The following is a 19348-nucleotide window of genomic DNA, read 5'->3' on the forward strand; positions in this document are numbered from 1 at the left end:
AGATCAGCATTACACACTGATTGGTGTCATGATGCTCTGCATACTTATTGCAGATAATTGCATGTGCACTAACACTTGCATCTGACGCAATTTGCCCCAGAAGTGTGCACGTGCAAAGCACATGCCATTTTGGAGCTCTAAGGTGACTTGTACTGCTCAAAACAACTGATGCTAATGAGCCCAGGTTCTTGTCTGTGGGCCCTAATTTCCTTCTGTTTCACAGCAGTGACAGTGAATCTATACTAAATTTAAAATTGTTCTTTTGCATTTACAGCTTGATAACCCAGATGAGCAGGCAGCTCAAATCAGACGGGAGCTGGATGGGCGTCTTCAGATGGCAGATCAAATAGCAAGGGTGAGTAAAAATACAGCACAAAACACCAACAGATTTCTGCTCCATTATTTGCACTATGTTTTACTCCATCTGCTCTTTTTACATTTTCATTTGAGAAATAGTAAGCAATTTACTTTTCATCTCAGTTGAATTTTAGTGAAACATGGAAATTCTGTCGACTGATTTCTGTAAAGCACAAAAGTTTAAAAACTGTGATTCTGCCACTGGCAATTATCCTGAGCAAATAATTGACTCTACAGCAAGTTATATCACTTAGTAGAGTTTACTGTCTACACTGTCTAGATTTATTTCTTGAGTGGTTTCTGGTGAATGCACTGCAAACATATCATGGTTTCAGAGACATCCAGGAGAAATAAATGCATGCTGAGAACGATTATATAATCTAACTGTTAAAATGTAACTGTTAATGGCGAACCTTTATTTTCTTTGTCGAGCTACAGCACGATTTCAACCTGAGTAAAAATAGCTTGTGCCTAATTATATGCGTTTGCAGGGGAAGGTGCCATGGGAAGGGGACGAGGTGGTGGGGGTAATGGAGGAGTGGACCAGGGTGTCGCGGAGGGAACGATCCCTTCGGAACGCTGACAGGAAGGGAGGGGAAGATGCGTTTGGTAGTGGCATCACGCTGGAGGTGGTGGAAATGGTGGAGGCTGATGGGGTGGAAAGTGAGGACAAGGGGAACCCTGTCGCGGTTCTGGGAGGGAGGGGAAGGGGTGAGGGTAGAGGTGCGTGAAATGAGCCGGACACGGTTGAGGGCCCTGTCAACCACAGTGGGGGGGAATCCTCGGTTGAGGAAAAAGGAAGACATATCAGAAGCGCTGTCATGGAAGGCAGCATCATCAGAGCAGATGCAACGGAGTTGGAGAAACTGGGAGAATGGAATGGAGTCCTTACAGGAGGTAGAGTGTGAAGAAATGTAGTCGAGGTAGCTGTGGGAGTCGGTAGGCTAAAAATGGATATTAGTAGACAGCCTATCCCCAGAGATGGAGACAGAGAAGTCGAGGAAGGGAAGGGAAGTGTCAGAGATGGACCATGTAAAGGTGAGAGAAGGGTAGAAATTAGAAGCAAAGTTGATAAAGTTTTCCAGTTTGGGGCGGGAGCAGGAAATGGCACCGATACAGTCATCAATATACCAGAAAAAGAGTTGGGGGAGGGGTCTGAGTAGGACTGGAACAAGGAATGTTCGACATATGTCACAAAAAGACAGGCATAACTAGGACCCATGGCGGGTACCCATAGCAACACCTTTTACTTGAACGAAGTGAGTGGGGTTGAAGGAGAAGTTGTTCAATGTGAGAACAAGTTCAGCCAGGCGGAGGAGGGTGGGTTTTTTTTTATTATTCATTCATGGGATGTGGGCATCACTGACTATGCCAGCATTTATTGCCCATCCCTAATTGCCCTCGAGAAGGTGGTGGTGAGCTGCCTTCTTGAACCGCTGCAGTCTATTTGGGGTAGGTATACCCACAGTGCTGTTAGGAAAGGAGTTCCAGGATCTTGACCCAGCGACAGTGAAGGAACGGTGATATAGTTCCAAGTCAGGATGGTGTGTGACTTGGAGGGGAACTTGCAGGTGGTGGTGTTCCCATGTATTTGCTGCCCTTGTCCTTCTAGTTGGTAGAAGTCGCGGGTTTGGAAAGTGCTGTCTAAGGAGCCTTGGTGCATTGCTGCAGTGCATCTTGTAGATGGTACATACTGCTGCCACTGTGCGTCGGTGGTGGAGGGAGTGAATGTTTATACATGGGGTGCCAATCAATCGGGCTGCTTTGTCCTGGATGGTGTCGAGCTTCTTCAGTGTTGTTGGAGCTGCACCCATCCAGGCAAGTGGAGAGTATTCCATCACACTCCTAACTTGTGCCTTGTAGATGGTGGACAGGCTTTGGGGAGTCAGGAGATGAGTTACTCGCCTCATGATTCCTAGCCTCTGACCTGCTCTTGTAGCCACGGTATTTATATGGCTACTCCAGTTCAGTTTCTGGTCAATGGTAGCCCCTAGGATGTTGATAGTGGGGGATTCAGCGATGGTAATGCCGTTGAATGTCAATGGGAGATGGTTTGATTCTCTCTTGTTGGAGATGGTCATTGCCTGGCACTTGTGTGGCACGAATGTTACTTGCCACTTATCAGCCTAAGCCTGGATATTGTCCAGGTCGTGCTGCATTTTACAAGGACTGCTTCAGTATTTGAGGAGTCACGAATGGTGCTGAACCTTGTGCAATCATCAGCGAACATCCCCACTTCTGAGCTTATGATTGACGGAAGGTCATTGATGAAGCAGCTGAAGATGGTTGGGCCTAGGACACTACCCTGAGGAACTCCTGCAGTGATGTCCTGGAGCTCAGATGATTGACCTCCAACAAACACAACCATCTTCCTTTGCGCTAGGTATGACTCCAGCCAGCGGATGGTTTTCCCCCTGATTCCCATTGACCTCAGTTTTGCTAGGGCTCCTTGTTGCCATACTCGGTCAAATGCTGCCTTGATGTCAAGGGCAGTCACTCTCACCTCACCTCTTGAGTACAGCTCTTTTGTCCATGTTTGAACCAAGGCTGTAATGAGGTCAGGAGCTGAGTGGCCCTGGCGGAACCCAAACTGAGCGTCACTGAGCAGGTTATTGCTAAGCAAATGCTGCTTGATGGCACTGTTGATGACACCTTCCATCACTTTACTGATGATCGAGAGTAGGCTGATGGGGTGGTAATTGGCCGGGTTGGACTTGTCCTGCTTTTTGTGTACAGAACATACCTGGGCAATTTTCCACATTGTCGGGTAGATGGCAGTGTTGTAGTGGTGGTGGATGGGGACTGGTTTGGCCTCTGTTCAAGGAAGAAGCGGAGAGCCCTCAAACCTTTCTGGTGGGGGATGGAGGTGTAGAGAGATTGGACATCCAAGGTGAAGAGAAGGCGGTTGGGGCCAGGAAACTGGAAATTGTCATCATGACGTAGGGTGTCAGAAGAGTCACGGATGTAGGTGGGAAGAGACTGGACCAGTGGAGAAAAGATAGAGTCAAGATAGGAAGAAATAAGTTCAGTGGGGCAGGAGCAGGCTGACACAATGGGTCTGCCGGGACAGTCCTGTTTGTGGATTTTGGGAAGGAGGTAGAAACGGGCTGTCCGGGGTTGCGGGACTATGAGGTTGGAAGCTGTAGAGGGAAGAATGAGGTGTGGATGTTTTTGGCACCTATTCAGAAGAGGCTGAGATGAAGGCTCTCTGGTAGAGTATGCCAGTTACCTGATAAAGGTATGCTGTATTCCACGTACAGTGATATTGGGTCGAACCTAACGCCAAATACATTGCATATATAAAAGCAGGAAACAGAGCTGCAGAAGCACTGCCCCTCGTTACAATAGGGCGGCACAGTGGCGCAGTGGTTAGCACCGCAGCCTCACAGCTCCAGCGACCCGGGTTCGATTCCGGGTACTGTCTGTGTGGAGTTTGCAAGTTCTCCCTGTGTCTGCGTGGGTTTTCTCCGGGTGCCTCCGGTTTCCTCCCACAAGCCAAAAGACTTGCAGGTTGATAGGTAAATTGGCCATTATAAATTGTCACTAGTATAGGTAGGTGGTAGGGAAATATAGGGACAGGTGGGGATGTTTGGTAGGAATATGGGATTAGTGTAGGATTAGTATAAATGGGTGGTTGATGTTCGGCACAGACTCGGTGGGCCGAAGGGCCTGTTTCAGTGCTGTATCTCTAAAAAAAAAAGATGTAAATGAGCTGATTCAGGCAGGCGAATTGCAGGAAGGGCAAAAAAGCCTGAGAGAATTTGGGTGACAATCATTTCTGGAGTTGAAACCTCATGCAAATGGTTCCCCCTCCCCCACCTCCATCCCTCCCCCACCCCTCCATTTTGCTGCTGGAAAACGTGACTTTTCCAGATTATGCCCTGAAATTATGATAAACATGCTTTGGGATTTCTAGGAATGTGTTTTCTTTTAAAACACTGTTCTGAGTATCTGCAATGTACATTTACAATGATTGCAGTTTCTTCTTCATTTAACATATATTCTGGGTTAAGTAGCCAATCCAATGATGATTAGTGTTTCTTTACAGGCTACTTAGCAAGTGCCAAAAGAGCACTTTTTTTTCTCATTTATAAGACCAGTCCTTCTCCTCACCATTGCCAAACTGGGTTATTTTTCTCCAATCGGCTTGAGCACGTTCTCAGATGTATTCCTTCCATTCCCAGGCTGTGGCTTCTTTAATGTTTTTGAGTTTCTGTTTGATTTAAAACTAAACATAACTTTTTTGATTTATGTCAAGCCCAGATTTCTAATTTATCATCACCTGCAGGAAGGCCATTCCGCTAAACAACATTTATATCTATTGCTTTCTTCCAGTCTACCACTTGTTATGTAATTGTTCTGTCAGATCCCATTGGGAAAGCAAATAAAGGTAACAATTTTTTTTAAGCACATCGTTAAAGATGGATAGTCTTGAAAATTGCAGTTGTTGAGATCAAAAAGTACAAGCAGGACCACAAGTCATCCTCTTTCCATTCCCAGCTGTACTTCTACAGGGAGGAGTTAGCCACTAAATAAAGGAAGTGTTTCCTTCGGGTTCAGCTCAGAAGAAAATCTTCCCATGCCAAGTCTAAATATGTTTCTGTTGTCAGCAATCAAGTACCACAATTCATAATAAAGTCAGTTTTTAGAAATGTTATATGCATTTGTGGTCCTCTAAGGAACTGAATTTCTATTGGGGTTCTCCTGATTGTCCACTGTGACCTCTGTGGAAGGTCCGCAGAAACCCTATGTCCTTTCTCCTGGGTTTCTGCGCAGCTTCCACCCATGTTATAGTGGATGATTTGCTGACCCTCACAGAAATTCAACGCCAGTACTGCATTTTCACTAATTGGTAACCGTTATAGCCACTGATTGAAGCTGCCAGTTGCTGCCCTTCATCACCCATCACAGATGCATGGATTATACCTCGGGCCCTACCAAATTCACGGTCAAATTTTACAAATTTCATGGTCATAGTATTTTAAGAATCATGAATTTCATGACTTCACACATTTAAATTGTAAATTTCACATTGTCACAACAAGCAATGAAAATGATCTGTTTAAAACAAAAAAAGATGAGGTTTCTGATTTCAAATGGCATTTATTGAATACTCAGAAACTATCGTAAAAAGCTAACTATAAACAGGTATTTGCTCGTTCTGGAGAAGGGTCATTGACCTGAAACGTTAACTCTGCTTCTCTCTCCACAGATGCTGCCAGACCTGCTGAGTATTTCCAGCATCTCTTGTTTTTATTTCAGATTTCAAGCATCCGCAGTATTTCGCTTTTATTATATAAACAGGTCACATTCTTTACTCACTGAGTCAGTGGTTGAATGTGAGCATGGAGACTCACATGCATTAATCTGAGACTTCATATCCTCACAATGTGTAGCAAAGACCTCCACTAGGTAGTCCTGTCCTAGTTTATCTGCACTTGGCAAGCTACCACCATTTTGCACATTACGTTGAATGAATACCTGTAGCTTTGGGTGATCATAGAAACATAGAAAATAGGAGCAGGAGTAGGCCATTCCGCCCTTCAAGCCTGTTCCGCCATTCACTCTGATCCTGGCTGATCCAACTCAGTAACCAGTTCCCGCTTTCCCCCCATATCCTTTGATCCCTTTTGCCCCAAGAGCTATATCAAACTCCTTCTTGAAAACATACAATGTTTTGGCCTCAACTGCTTTCTGTGGTAGTGAATTCCACAGGCTCACCACTCTTTGGGTGAAGAAATTTCTCCTCATCTCAGTCCTATTTTTCCAATGGTATGTTGACACCTGCAAAAGCATCCACAAGTTCCATTGTAACCAACTGATGATTTCCTGAGCTGTCTGTCGACTTCTAAAAAGAGATGAAATTGTTGCTTTCATTTTTACATATTCATTTCCCAGCAGTGTGGTATCAGATACTCTCTTTTTGCTTTGATGGCTTTTGGGCTCTAAGTGACGTTGAACTGTTGCCCGCCATGTGTGATCCAATGAAACATTGCAGTTTGTACAAAACTGTATACCATCATTGGCATGCAGAATTTGGCTTCAATCGATGTGCTGCAGTAATGGTTGTGGCCATTTTTGATTTGCACATTCAGGCACTCTGACTTGTCTGCTAATACTTGAGACTATTTCTTTCAAAACTGCACCAGAAGGCCTCCCTCATCTATCAATCAGCGAGTTGAGCCTGGTGTCAAATCACTAAAATGCACAATGTTCACAACATGCCCAGCAATCAGCGAGGTGAACCCTGTGTCAATGAATAAAACGCAAGAAGTTCACAAAATGGCCAATTTTACGGAGGACCCGAGACTTCACAGAGGACTCAATAAGACCTGAGATTTCATGGCTCTCTTTTTAAGAAGTCGACAGAGCTCAGGAAATCATCAGCTGGTTACAATGGAACTTGTGGATGCTTTTGCAGGTGTCAACATACCATTGGAAAAACATGATCACCCAAAGCTGCAGGTATTCATTCAACGTAATGTGTAAAATGGTGGTTGCTTGCCAAGTGCAAATAAACTAGGAAAGGACTACCTAGTGAAGGTCTTTGCTACACATTGTGAGGAGATGAAGTCTCAGATTAATGCATGTGAGTCTCCATGCTCACATTCAACCACTGACTTCAGTGAATAAAGAATGTGACTTGTTTATAGTCAGCTTTCTACGATAGATTCTGAGTATTCAATAAATGCCATTTGAAATCAGAAACCTCTCATTCATTTTTGTTTTAAATAGATCATTTTCATGGCTTGTTGTGACAATGTGAAATTTACGATTTAAATACATGAAATCATGAAATTCATGATTCTTAAAATGCTAAGACCATGAAATTTGTAAACTTTGACTGTGAATTTGGTAGGCCCAAGGTATAATCCATGCATCTTGATGGGTGATAGAGGGCAGCAACTGGCAGCCTCGATCGGTGGCTATAATGGTTTTTCTCACAGCTGTGAATTTGTTAGGGCCCTAACTATAACCATAATCCTATATCCTGCACAAAAAAATATACATTGACAGCCTAGTTGTGGTCCTGGATGAGCAGTGATGAGTTCAAATCTCACCATGGCAAATTGTGAAATAAATTCAATAAATCTGGGAATCTGTGGGCTAGCATCAGCTCCCAAATTGTTGTAAAAATCCAACTAGTTCAGTAACCTCCTTCTGAGGAGGAAGCCTGTAACCCCTGCTCAGTTTGCCCTACATGTGACTCCAGTCCATTGACCTTTAATGCTGTCTGAAGAAGCCGAGCAAGCCATTAGTTGTAAGCAATCGTCACGAAGTTCACCATTGCCACAAGGACTGTAGCTGTTCAGTGTGAAGGCCCACTGCCATGTTCTCAGGGCAACTATGGGTGGGCAATAAATGTGGTCTTGTCAGTGTTGCTCACAAAACAAATTTTTAAAGATCTGGAATATTTGAAAGTACCTGATTTTGGTCATGTGTCTCTGATTGTTTTAGGTTGGGCAGTCTCAATAGTGTATGATCTATATATCTCAATAGCTGATATGTCTATGTTGTTGAATGTTACAGTAAGCCAATCTTCACCCTAACTTCCTATCAAGGGTGATAAATTAGCTTCATCTCACTCTGGAATTAACAACGCAATGTAGAATCTAAGAACAGTTATAGCACAGAAAGAGGCCAGTCAGCCTGCTGAGTTCATGCAAGAACAATTTAACCAGTCCCACATCCCGCCCTTTCCCAGTAGCCCTGCAATTTTTTTTCCCTCAGGTGTTTATCCAATTCCCTTTTGAAAGCCATGATTTCTGCCTCCACCACATTCTCAGGCAATGCATTCCAGATCTTGATCACTCATTGCGTAAAACAGTTTTCCTCCTGTCGCCTTTGTTTCTTTTGCCTGTCACTTTAAATCTGTGTCCTCTGGTTCTGAACCCTTCTGCTAATGGGAACAGTTTCTCTCTATCTACTCTGTCTAGAACCCCTCATGATTTTGAACACCTCTGTCAAATCTCCTCTCAACCTTCTCCGCTATGGAGAATAACCCCAGATTCTCCAATCTATTCATGTAATGAAGTTCCTTATCCCTGGAATCCTTTCTGCACCCTCTCTAAAGTCTTCACATCCTTCCTGAAGTGTGGTGCCAGAATTGGACGCAATACCCCAGTGGACACCAAACTCGTGTTTTATAAAGGTTCATCATAACTTCCTTGCTTTTGTACTCTATGCCTCAATTTATAATTTTTCCCATTTTAGATTTTTTCCATTTCATTCCAACCTGTGAAGAAGCATACAATTCAACATGTAAATACTCATGAGTTAGTGTATAGCATCTTTATAATTATTGACTAATTGGACTCAACATTTCTCTTTACTTTGGTTAGGTTGGAATTCATTCCAATGTGGCTATTACTTGAGCCAATTTCGGGCAAGTGCCTTCACCGGATGTTCACAAAGCAACCATTTGCAGTAAACCTCACACCTTCACTTGTGACTGTTGCTCCGATTGGACCACTAAAAAAGACATCACATATAAAGGTGTCCTAACTCTGCCTAGGAGCATATTAACTTCTCCAAAAGGTTGCTGAATTCTACAGGATCTCATGGCAAAAGGAGACAACAATCCAGCACTATGGAACCATTTACTGGGCACTCGAGGAAACTTGAGATTTTCCATGTGGTTAATCTGCCCTTGACTCTGACCGGAATACTAAACAGACTGGCTCTCTTTCCATATACAGATTCATTGCTTGGGCTAGTTGTCCCTGGTCCGTGGATAAGAACAAAAGCAGTAAAATGAAGGTTGTTAATAATTTGAAGTAGAATATTCTAATTTCAAAAAGCTCTTTTCCACATGCTCTGTTTTCTGAGCTTCTCACTTACTGACTTTAGACAAAAGGTCATCTAGATGGTTTTGTGAATATGTTTGCTGTGCTAGCACATTTTCACTTACATTTTTTTTAATGTTCATCTTTGACAATATTCATTCTTCATTCCTGTTAATCATGTTGACTTTCTTTGGCAACAACATAATTTTAAAAAAAGGCTTAATAAGGCTAACTCACCCTGTGTAATGAAAGTGGGATGCTGTGAAATAATTGCCAAACCTTGTACTGAATCGCTTCCTGTTGGAAAAGATCCCTTAATAGGGAATGGAATAGGAAGGTCATATAGACTGTAGAAATTCCTTAAAATGACAAGATTGCTGTGATTTTCTTACTGGTTGGATGTCTGACTCATGATATGTAGGAGGTAACTTTTGTGAAGAATGAGAATTGTTCCATGAAAAGTTAATAGTGCACTCTTTTGCTTTGTGTAATAAATGCAATGATATGGCATAATACTTTTGTCACTCTTTTGTAGGAACGCAAGTTTCTAAAGTTTGTGTCAAAAGAAATGGAGAACATGTTTATTGAGGAGCTTAAATCGTCTGTGAATCTACTGATGGCAAATCTGGAGAGTATGCCTGTTTCCAAAGGAGGCTCGGAATTCAAACTGCAGAAGCTGAAACGCAGTCATAATACATCCATCATTGACATGGGGGAGGAAAATGAAAACCAGCTCTCCAAATCTGATGTTGTGTTGTCTTTTACACTTGAGGTGAGAAGATAGCAGGCATTAGTTTTGTATTGTAAGTTATAAGGCCAAATAATGTAATTTGTCAAATAGGTTTTCTGAGCTCTTCCCATTTTATAGTTTTGTTTGCATCCTAATTAGGTACTGACTAGATAATTGGCATATTTCAGGCCTCGGTCTAGGCAGCTGACATTGTAGTTAACTTGCTTGATATTTTTTTCCTCCTTGCTCCTTAGATAAAATGCTTTACTTTTCTCTGAGTCAAACCTCAGAGGAATACATTGGCTTGGCTTAGTATCTCACTAAATTATTTGGCTAAGAACAGGAACTCATGAAGGAAAACCAAGGGGCTTCCATTCTAGAAAACTGCTCATTATTCCAGAATTATTCTGGATTGCGAAGGTAACCCCCAGCTTCCCATCACCACTACAAACTGTCTTAACTCTCTCTCCTCTACCTCCTCCACCCTCACCTCCAACAAGTGGGAGGAGCTCATGGACGTCTGCTTCCATCCCTCCCCTAAGGTTGCCTCCTGCCCTGTCCCTGAACTTGCATCTTTAATTTCTTTCCTATTTCCCCTCATGTCGTCTCTGAGCTCATCTTGTCCATGAGACTAGCCTCCTGCTCTTTTGACCTTATTATCACCAAATTCCTGACCACCCAATTTCCATTTCTTGGCTCCCATGTTAGCTGTTCATTGTTAACGGTTCACTCTCCTCAGGTACTGTCTCCTGCCCTTCAATCTCTTGTCATTATTCCTCTCTTCAAACACCCCCCCCCCCCCCGACCTCATTGTACTTGCAAACTACTGCCCCATCTCTAACCTCCCTTTCCTCTTCAAGGTCCTTGAACGTGTTGTCACCTCCCAAATCTGCGCCCGTATTTCTAGCAACTCCATGTTTGAATTACTCGCCTGCACACGTCACAGTACTGAAACAGCCCTTTATCCAAGTCACAAATGACCTCCTATTTGATGGTGACCTGAGTAAACTATCCCTCATCATCCTTCTCGACATGTCCGCAGCCTTTGACAGGGTTGACCACGCCATCCTCCTCCAGCGTCTCTCCTCCATCGTCCAGCTGGATGGGACTGCACCTGCCTGGTTCCATTCTTACCTATCTAGTTGGTAGTTAGAGAATCACCTGCAATGGATTCTCTTCCCGCTCCCACACTGTTACCTCTGGTGACCCCAAGGATCTATAATTAGCTATTAGCCTGTCCTATTTCTCATCTACATCATGCCTCTTGACAACATCATCCATAAACACACCAGTTTCCACATGTACACTGGTGACATGCAGCTCTACCTCACCACCTCCCTCGACCCCTCCATGTCTCTGTTTTGTCACGCTGCTTGTCTGACATCTAGTACTTGATGGGCAGAAATTTCCTATCGCTAGATATTGGGAAGACTGAAGTCTTTGTCTACAGCCCTGCCACAAACTCTGTTGCATTAAAGGAAGTTGCATCAAAATAAATGACTGCAAACATGGGGAGAAATCAGTTGAAAATTTACATGGTGAAAAGTTTTGCTGCATTTGTTTAGTGAATACAAAGTTGAAATTGGGAGTTACATAATGCAGCATGTTGGCACACTGTCTTTACATCTCTAGCATCTGGGTTAATTTCATTCAAACTGATGGGATGAAAGAATTCCCTCTCTGACGGCTCTAATAGCCCTCAATTAAAATAAGTTTGCACAATTTCAATACAAGTTCTGATGAGCATGAGCCGATGAATCTACCCAGAAGCTGACATTAATTGCAGTCTTGAGGCTACAAAGCTGGGTAGTGTAGGAAATGCAAGTCACATCCGTGCAGTGGTTGATGTTCTTATGAGATTGGGGGTAAGGCATGTTGCTAATGTACTATATCTGACATGGGAATGCATGATAGTCGGTCCAAAAACTGCAGATATTTCCTCATCACTGATATCTCTCACTTGGATGTTTACAAATAATTTCACCAAAATGAAAAGGAGAAATGCTTTGAAAGATTGAAGTTGCAGTATTAAATTATTTTATTTTGTAGGTAGTGATCATGGAAGTGCAGGGTCTAAAGTCTTTAGCACCAAATCGCATTGTGTATTGCACAATGGAAGTGGAGGGAGGAGAAAAACTACAAACTGATCAGGCTGAAGCTTCTAAACCAACGTGAGTAGCTTTGTAATTCTGTTTTACATGTGCTGTGGATTAAGCCTGTCTTTTTTTCCTAGCTAAGTACAGTATGCCTTCTACAGACTGGGATTCGATATTTCATGATTGGAAAATTCATAAACATACACTGGCACTCCCTGAAAGATTAATGATTTTTATTGACCTTGTGGGTCTGCAGTACAAATTACGCAGAACCTGTGTGCAGTTACTGTTGCTTTCTTTTTGAAGAGATGACTGAAATAGTGAACAGAGGGATATCTATGGATGTTATTTATATGGACTTCCAGAAGGCATTTGATAAATCCCTCATAACAGACCGTTAGCTGAAGTTGAAGCTCATGGAATTGAAGGAAATTATTGATTTGGTTAGAAAATGGACTGAGCGGGAGGAGATAATGAGTGGGGATAATGGCAAATACCCTAATTGGCAGGATGTGACTAGTGGTGTCCCACAAGGATCTGTGTTCGGGCCTCAATTATTCACCCTATTTATTAATGACTTAGATGATGGAATAGAAAGCCGCATATCCAAATTTGCCAATGACACAAAAATAGGCAGTGTTGTAAACAGTGTAGATGCAAGCATAAAATTTACAAAGCGATATTAATAGATTAAGTGAATGGGCAAAACTGTGGATTTCAAGGTAGGCAAATGTGAGGTCATCCACTTTAGAGTTAAAAAGGATAGAACAGGCCCCTTTCTAAATGGGAAAAAGCTATAAACAGTGGAGACTCATGTATGTAGATCATATAATGCTATGGACAAAAAATAATCAAAAAGCTAATGGAATACAAGCCTTAATATCTAGAAGCCTAGAATACTAGGTGGTAAAAGTTATGCTACAGCTCTACAAAGCCCTAGTTAGACCACACCTAGAAAACTGTGAGCTGTTCTGTGCACCACAACTTAGGAAGGATTTATTGTTCTTGGAGGGCATGCAATGTAGATTCATCAAATGTTATATGTACTCCAAGGGTTAAGTTACAAGGAAAGATTACACAAACTAGAGTTGTAGTCACTGGAATCTAGAAGGTTAAGTGGTGATTTGATCAAAGTTTTCAAGATATTAAGGGGAACTGTGACGTAATTCCATATACCCACCTTTGCACCTTATCTCTAATATCTTTGGGTAACAAAAATCTATCTCAGATTTAAAATTAACAATTGACCTAGCATCATTTGCTGTCTGCAGAAAAGAATCCCAAACTTCTATCATGCTTTGTATGTAGAAGTGTTTCCTAACTTCACTCTTGCAAGGCCTGGATCTAATAGACTATGCCCCCTAGCCCTATACCCTAGCAGAAATCATTTCTCTCCATCTACCCTATCTATTAGATCCAATTTGGATTTTAAGAAAGCATTTGACAAAGTACCACATAAAAGACTGGTTAATAAAATTGAGGCTTATGGAATAGGATGGTCAGTGTCAGCTTGGATAAAATATTGGCTTAGGGACAGAAAACAGAAAATCATGGTAAATGATTGTCTAACATCCTTCAGTCTGAAAAACAATGGTGCTCCCCATGGTTGAGTGCTAATACCACTGTTGTTTTTCATATATATAAATGACTTTGATATTGGAATACAGAGTAAAATTTAAAATTTGCTGATGATGCCTAACTTGGAGGTGTGGCAGATAGAAAATGAAATCAATCGACTGCAACAGGACATAGATAGGCTTGCAGATGGAATTTAATGCAGAGAAGTATGAGGTGATTTTGGGAAAATGGGTATGGAGAGGCAATGCAGACTAAATGGTACAGTTCTAAAGAGTGTACAGGGACAGTGGGACCTTGGGGTCCATATGCATAGATTTTTGAAGGTGACAGGTCATGTTGAGAGAGTAGTTGGCAAAGCATATGGGATATTGGGCTTCATAAATACAAAAGCAGGGAAGTTACGCTGAACCTTTATAAAGCTCTAGTTAGGCCACTCCTAGAGTGTTGCTTCCAGTTCTGGTCCTTAAGAGGGTGCAGAGGAGATTTGCTAGAATGGTTGCAGGGATGAGGGATTTTATCTACAAGGTCAGGTTGGAGAAGCTGGGGTTGTTCTCCTTGGAGCAAAGGAGATTGAGGGGAGATTTGATAGAGGTGTACAAGATTTTCACATGTTTAGATAGGGTAGACAAAGAAAAGCTGTTCCCATTAGCTGATGGTATACGGACTCAGGAACACAGATTTGAGGTTTTGGGCAAGAGATGCAATGGGGATGTGAGGAAGAACTTTTTTACGCAGCGAGGGATAATGACCTGGCTCTCACTGCCTATGCAGGTGGTGGAAGCGGAGCCAATCAATGATTTCAAAAGGAAATTGGATGGGCATTTGAGGGAAATAAACTTGCAGGGCTACGGGGATAAATTGGGGGAATGGGACTGACTGGATTGCTCTATGGAGAGCCGACAGGGATTCAATGGGGCAAATGGCCTCCTTCTGTGCCGCAATGACTCTAAAAGTCAAATCAATTTAATTTATCATTTAAAGGGGCTCATGTTTTACTCTTGGGAATCTTTTGTTTGACAGAAATTCAGATACAATTTGCCTCAAAACATGGCATCTCAAAAATGCCATCAATTTGTCAGCAGTTAAGAGCATGGCTACCCGACCCGAACCCGAACCCGACCGCATGTGTCAGTTCGGGTCAGGTCGCTCTTCCGGGTCTGGCATTCGGGCTCGGGTCGGGCCGGGTCGGACACACTCTACCACCACCTCCGCTACGTGGCTCCAATGTTAATGTACCTTTTGTACTTGAAAGGTTGTTTAGTTACAGTTTTTTTAAGCTTGTGCAGATAAGCAACAAAGTGAAAAATGGAAGGTAGGTTAACTGATGGTCGGGCGCGGGAAAAAATGAAAGGACTCAGGCCCGGTCGGGCTCGGTACGGATGTGGTTATATCGAGCTCAGGTCAGGTTTCATTTGCAGACCCGAGCCAGCCTTTACAGCATCTATCAGAACAAAAATAAGGCATCCGTGTTTGGATGTTCTCCCTCCCAGGCATAAAAGACAGCGAGGGGAATTTTAACTGCCCTGGCAGATGGGTGGTTAAAATGGAGTGGGTGAAATACCCACTCCATTCCTACCCCAATCTTGTTTTAAAATGTGGATGAGACTTCTCCCTGTCAGGCCTTCTATAGATATTATTGCCATTGAATATTGACTAAATTCATGCTTCATTATTCTGTTCAGCTGCTTGTTTGCAGACACTGTATATTCTACTTTTATTTTTTCATAGTATGTTGGTAAAAGTTGGGACTTTCAGATTGCATGGAATATTTTTCCCCCCTTTCCTTTTAAAATAGATTTAGTTTTAATAATTTTCTGGATCATAATACCCTTGAATTTTTTACTTAAGTATCAATCTAGATCTATAACAAGTCCAAATGGTTAATGTTTTGGTTACCCCATTTTCATCGTAATACTCTGTTCTGGTAATTTATGGATTTGAAGTACTCTGCAATCTTAACTCTGCTGGATTTCATGTTGATTTAATTAAGCTCTAAACAATTCTGTACAGTAAGAACAGGATCATAAATTTTCAGGTTATTTACAGATTTGTTCCCTTTGTGATTTGAATGCTTAAACTACTGAGACTTTGAGACCAATGAAACGTGGTGAAGACTGAAAATAATTTCTGAAAAATTCAGCTCTGATCATTAAGTGTTGGAATGTAGGAATTAATTATTATCATTTGCTACTTTCCAAATTTGGGTAGTTATAGACTTATTGTGTTTGATTAATGTACGTGACGAAGAGTTTGTAATTGTAGAGACGGAATCACTAACTGAGAGCAGTGTACTGCAGTCATTTTTGATTTAGCCCTGCTGGATCTACATCTAAAACCTGTAACGAAATGTCTGTTCGTCAAAGATTGCATGCTATTGTTTTTATATATATGTAATATACTACTGTGCAGCACTTGAGGTCTACAGTTACAGTTTGAGTTTTTCATAGTCTGTGTCAGGTTGCTCTGCCCTGCCTTTTTGCTCACCTGGTTTTCTCTCCTACTGAGTCTCCGCCTTGAAGGTATGACTAATTGAGAGGGTGCAATGGGCTCCCAAATTACTTCGCTTATGAGCCTTGGCTGTTTGTAGTGTTAGTTTATTCAACCTTGTATGGCACTATAGCAGAACCCATTCCAGTCCCTACCTGATAACCATACAAGTGTACGTCCTGGCTGATCTGTCCTAACTTAGGAATACTATTGCCAATTGTACTGCTTCAGTTGGTGCTAAGTATGCTGGGAATAGTTAATTTAGGCTTCGAATTGAACTAGGGATCTTCCTGGAATGTGTGGCCTATCAACACACTGCTTTAACCAACTGAGCTATCAGGGGAACTAGCAGAACTAACTTGTTCATCAGCACATGCCATAGCAATCTGGTACAATGTAGACCAGCACAAAATGTTTAGGATGCAGATATTCTCAAGATAATATCCTGATGTCGTCTTGGATTCCCAAAAATAATACTAGGCAGTCATTCATCTTTTAATTTCTGTTGTTCATTTCAGAGGGCATATTTATGTCTGTGTTTACCCAGTGAGTAGTTGAACAACGAAACATATTTAGGTGCCACTGCAGTTACTGAATATTTTTAACGCTACATTTTTGATTGTATGTTTATAATATTTGGGGCTAAAATTGCAGACATTCCAGATTAAAGCCATTTCACTCTCTCTTTGGCAGTCAAAGCATGCGCTGCAATGGCTCATTAACTTAAAACTTGTGTGGTAATTATCTGGACCATATAAAATAGAATTGTGAAATGCTTCTTGTGGACTATGTATATTTATATGGTATCTGTAAAGTAACACCAATTGATACAGTGTAAATAATTGATAGCAAGAGATGAAATTTCAGAACCACATAAAAGCAATTTTATACGTAATCAGTATTCTCCCAAAACAGTGTCTTCCTTCCTGACCCCAGCAAAAAAAATCAGTGATAAAGGTTAGAAATTGAGATTTCCACAATCCCCTGGATCTCACCCTCTCTATTATTTGCTTTTTTTAACTCTTGCTCACCACCTCAGAACCTTTCACCTCCGAGACTTAAATAGTGTTAGTGAGATCACCCCAGGTGATTTACAGAGCAGAAGGAAGCTGGAGATGTGAGGAATGGATGCAAATGTGCAGCCCCCAGCAGAGGCTGAAGAGAAGGCTGCTCATGGTTTCAGAGTTGTGACATCCAAAACACTGCAGTAGAAGGATGTGCGAGGAGCATCACACCTACATGCAAGCTCCGAGGTCAGTCTGCAAGGGTGTGTAGCAAATGGCAGCTATAATTCTTGAATTTCCAGCCCTCATTTTCAGTAACGTCAGAGAAGCTTTTTCTTTGTAGGCATCAAAGGCATGTGCGGAAGCTTCATTGGAACCTGCGACAGGTTTCAGAAGTGGCCTGGTACAAGTTGATGCCTTTTCCCCATGGGCGTACACATGCTGCTCTGGTTATAGTAGAGAACACATAGTAATTTTCATACTGGGTTTTAGACCCTGGGGCCAGGTTGTAGGCAGCTGCCACTTGGGACTTTTATCTCATAGCTGCCATTAGACCAACCCAGTGATCAGATGGAACACAGATCCAAGGCCTAGTGAAATAGCGATGGTTAGAGGTGATTTGGTTGAGGCTGCTCAGTACCCATTTCTAAGAACAGCAATAGTTGCCAGGTATTTTGTCTTCCCTTCAGAGCACCAAGACAGTATGGCACATAGGAGCCAACAGTAGGCAGAAGTGGCAGAGATGCAGTCAGCAGTGGCTGCCTGCCAGAAAACATTTAGACACCCAATTATGTCTAAGGAAAGATGATTCATCTTAAGTTCACTCAGGAGCTTGTTGTATTATAGGACAACATGCCCTTCTATTCTTTGTTATTCAGGGAGGTTATTATTGCTATGAATTTGGGTCTGTTGCCTTCAAGGATTCAGTGCCATCAGTGATTCCCTTAAAACTTAAAATGTCTGAACATCTTAGTTTTATGTAGTTGACTCACACAGCCCTGTATCTACTTGTATGTTAGCATAGCCTAGGGATGTAAAAATAACATTTCCTTACATTCGGAACCAGATATGCCTTTTACATGTGGGTTTCTTCAATCTCTTCATAGGTAGAACAAATTCATTAGATGAAGCAAAATATGGTTCAAGTCATAAGCGGCTATATTCCACAGTAAGGTGAAATATAGAGAGCAATAGGTAAGATCAGAGTTGCTTAGTTCAAACAGTACAGCTTGCACTAGAGTACTGCCACTGTAGCTGGCTTCCTGTAGCCACATCATGCCTTGCATCAGTAGAGACTAGACTGCAATCAGTTAATGTCAGAATTCATGAGGGATTAAGAAACGTCATTTGCTCATCGAGGTCACATTACAGGCATGTACTTCACGCCTTGTTAATTGCTGTTTGATAATCATAGTACAATGTCTATTCCTAGTTTATTATTTCCTGTTTGTTAACCATGTTTGTTCCAATGACAAATACATACTGTGGCCTTGATGTGTAATGACACTTTCAGAAGGATATTAATGTCTGAAACTTCATTGCTGCATATTGCCCGATTTTGTTTGGTATCTGAGTGATGGGGAATGCTGTATCAGTGTGCATTATGACTGTTTTCATAGTCATTGAGTTATCACAACATTCAAGTGCAAAGTGGGTGGATTAAGTTGCGTTTAACAGTGTGAGCTTTCAACTGCACATTGACTTGCCTATTAGAAATTTTCCAGAGGTTAGCGTGATCATATTTTTGTCATTGCAGCTAACAGTTTTTGTACATGTTAAAAGCAGCATGCCACTAATCACTGCATCACATTTCCAAACAAAAGGATAAGCACATTTTCAGTGTGCAGAAAATATTAACAAAGGTTGTTGCATTGCCAACATGCTTGAAGGCAGGGTGAGTCACTTCCACTGTTAACAGAGCAACCTTATTATTAATAGTCCCACTTTTGCATTTGTACAATATGCCAAAAGAACAGTAATCAGCACTCAAGGCTATACTCTTACATGCAGCCCACTCTTGCCCTGTTTGTTTTCTGTTTGACATTATAGCAGAAGATTTTGTTCAAAATCTAAACTGAAAACATCACTATATAAGTTAATCTATATTTTCAGTAAGCTGCAATTGGTAGTCTATTTCAGAAGGGTATTAGTCAAGAATTTTGTTTCAATGGGGTATCTGTGGTGGTTTTATATTCTCTACATAAAAGAGACAATTATTCTGAAATGCCCATATTTAATGCCTTTGAATCCTATCTCTTTTCAGGCCAGGTTGTCCGACAGTTCACTTACAAGACTAAGTATTACTGTTAA

At 41.8% G+C, this 19348-nt stretch overlaps 1 protein-coding gene across 5 annotated transcripts in view; it reads left to right on the forward strand.

The window, feature by feature from the left end:
- Positions 1-19348, forward strand: part of cadpsa (Ca2+-dependent activator protein for secretion a) — a 593453-nt gene that overhangs the window by 217447 nt on the left and 356658 nt on the right. For all 5 annotated transcript variants that reach the window (XM_068051590.1, XM_068051591.1, XM_068051593.1 and 2 more), the window contains exons 4-6: positions 275-355; positions 9679-9915; positions 11923-12044. In XM_068051590.1, the coding sequence (XP_067907691.1) occupies positions 275-355; positions 9679-9915; positions 11923-12044 (440 nt within the window). The remainder of the gene's footprint in view (positions 1-274; positions 356-9678; positions 9916-11922; positions 12045-19348) is intronic.

This window comes from Heterodontus francisci, chromosome 19 (genome assembly GCF_036365525.1).
Source record: "Heterodontus francisci isolate sHetFra1 chromosome 19, sHetFra1.hap1, whole genome shotgun sequence".
In the NCBI taxonomy this organism is placed as follows: Eukaryota; Metazoa; Chordata; class Chondrichthyes; order Heterodontiformes; family Heterodontidae; genus Heterodontus; species Heterodontus francisci.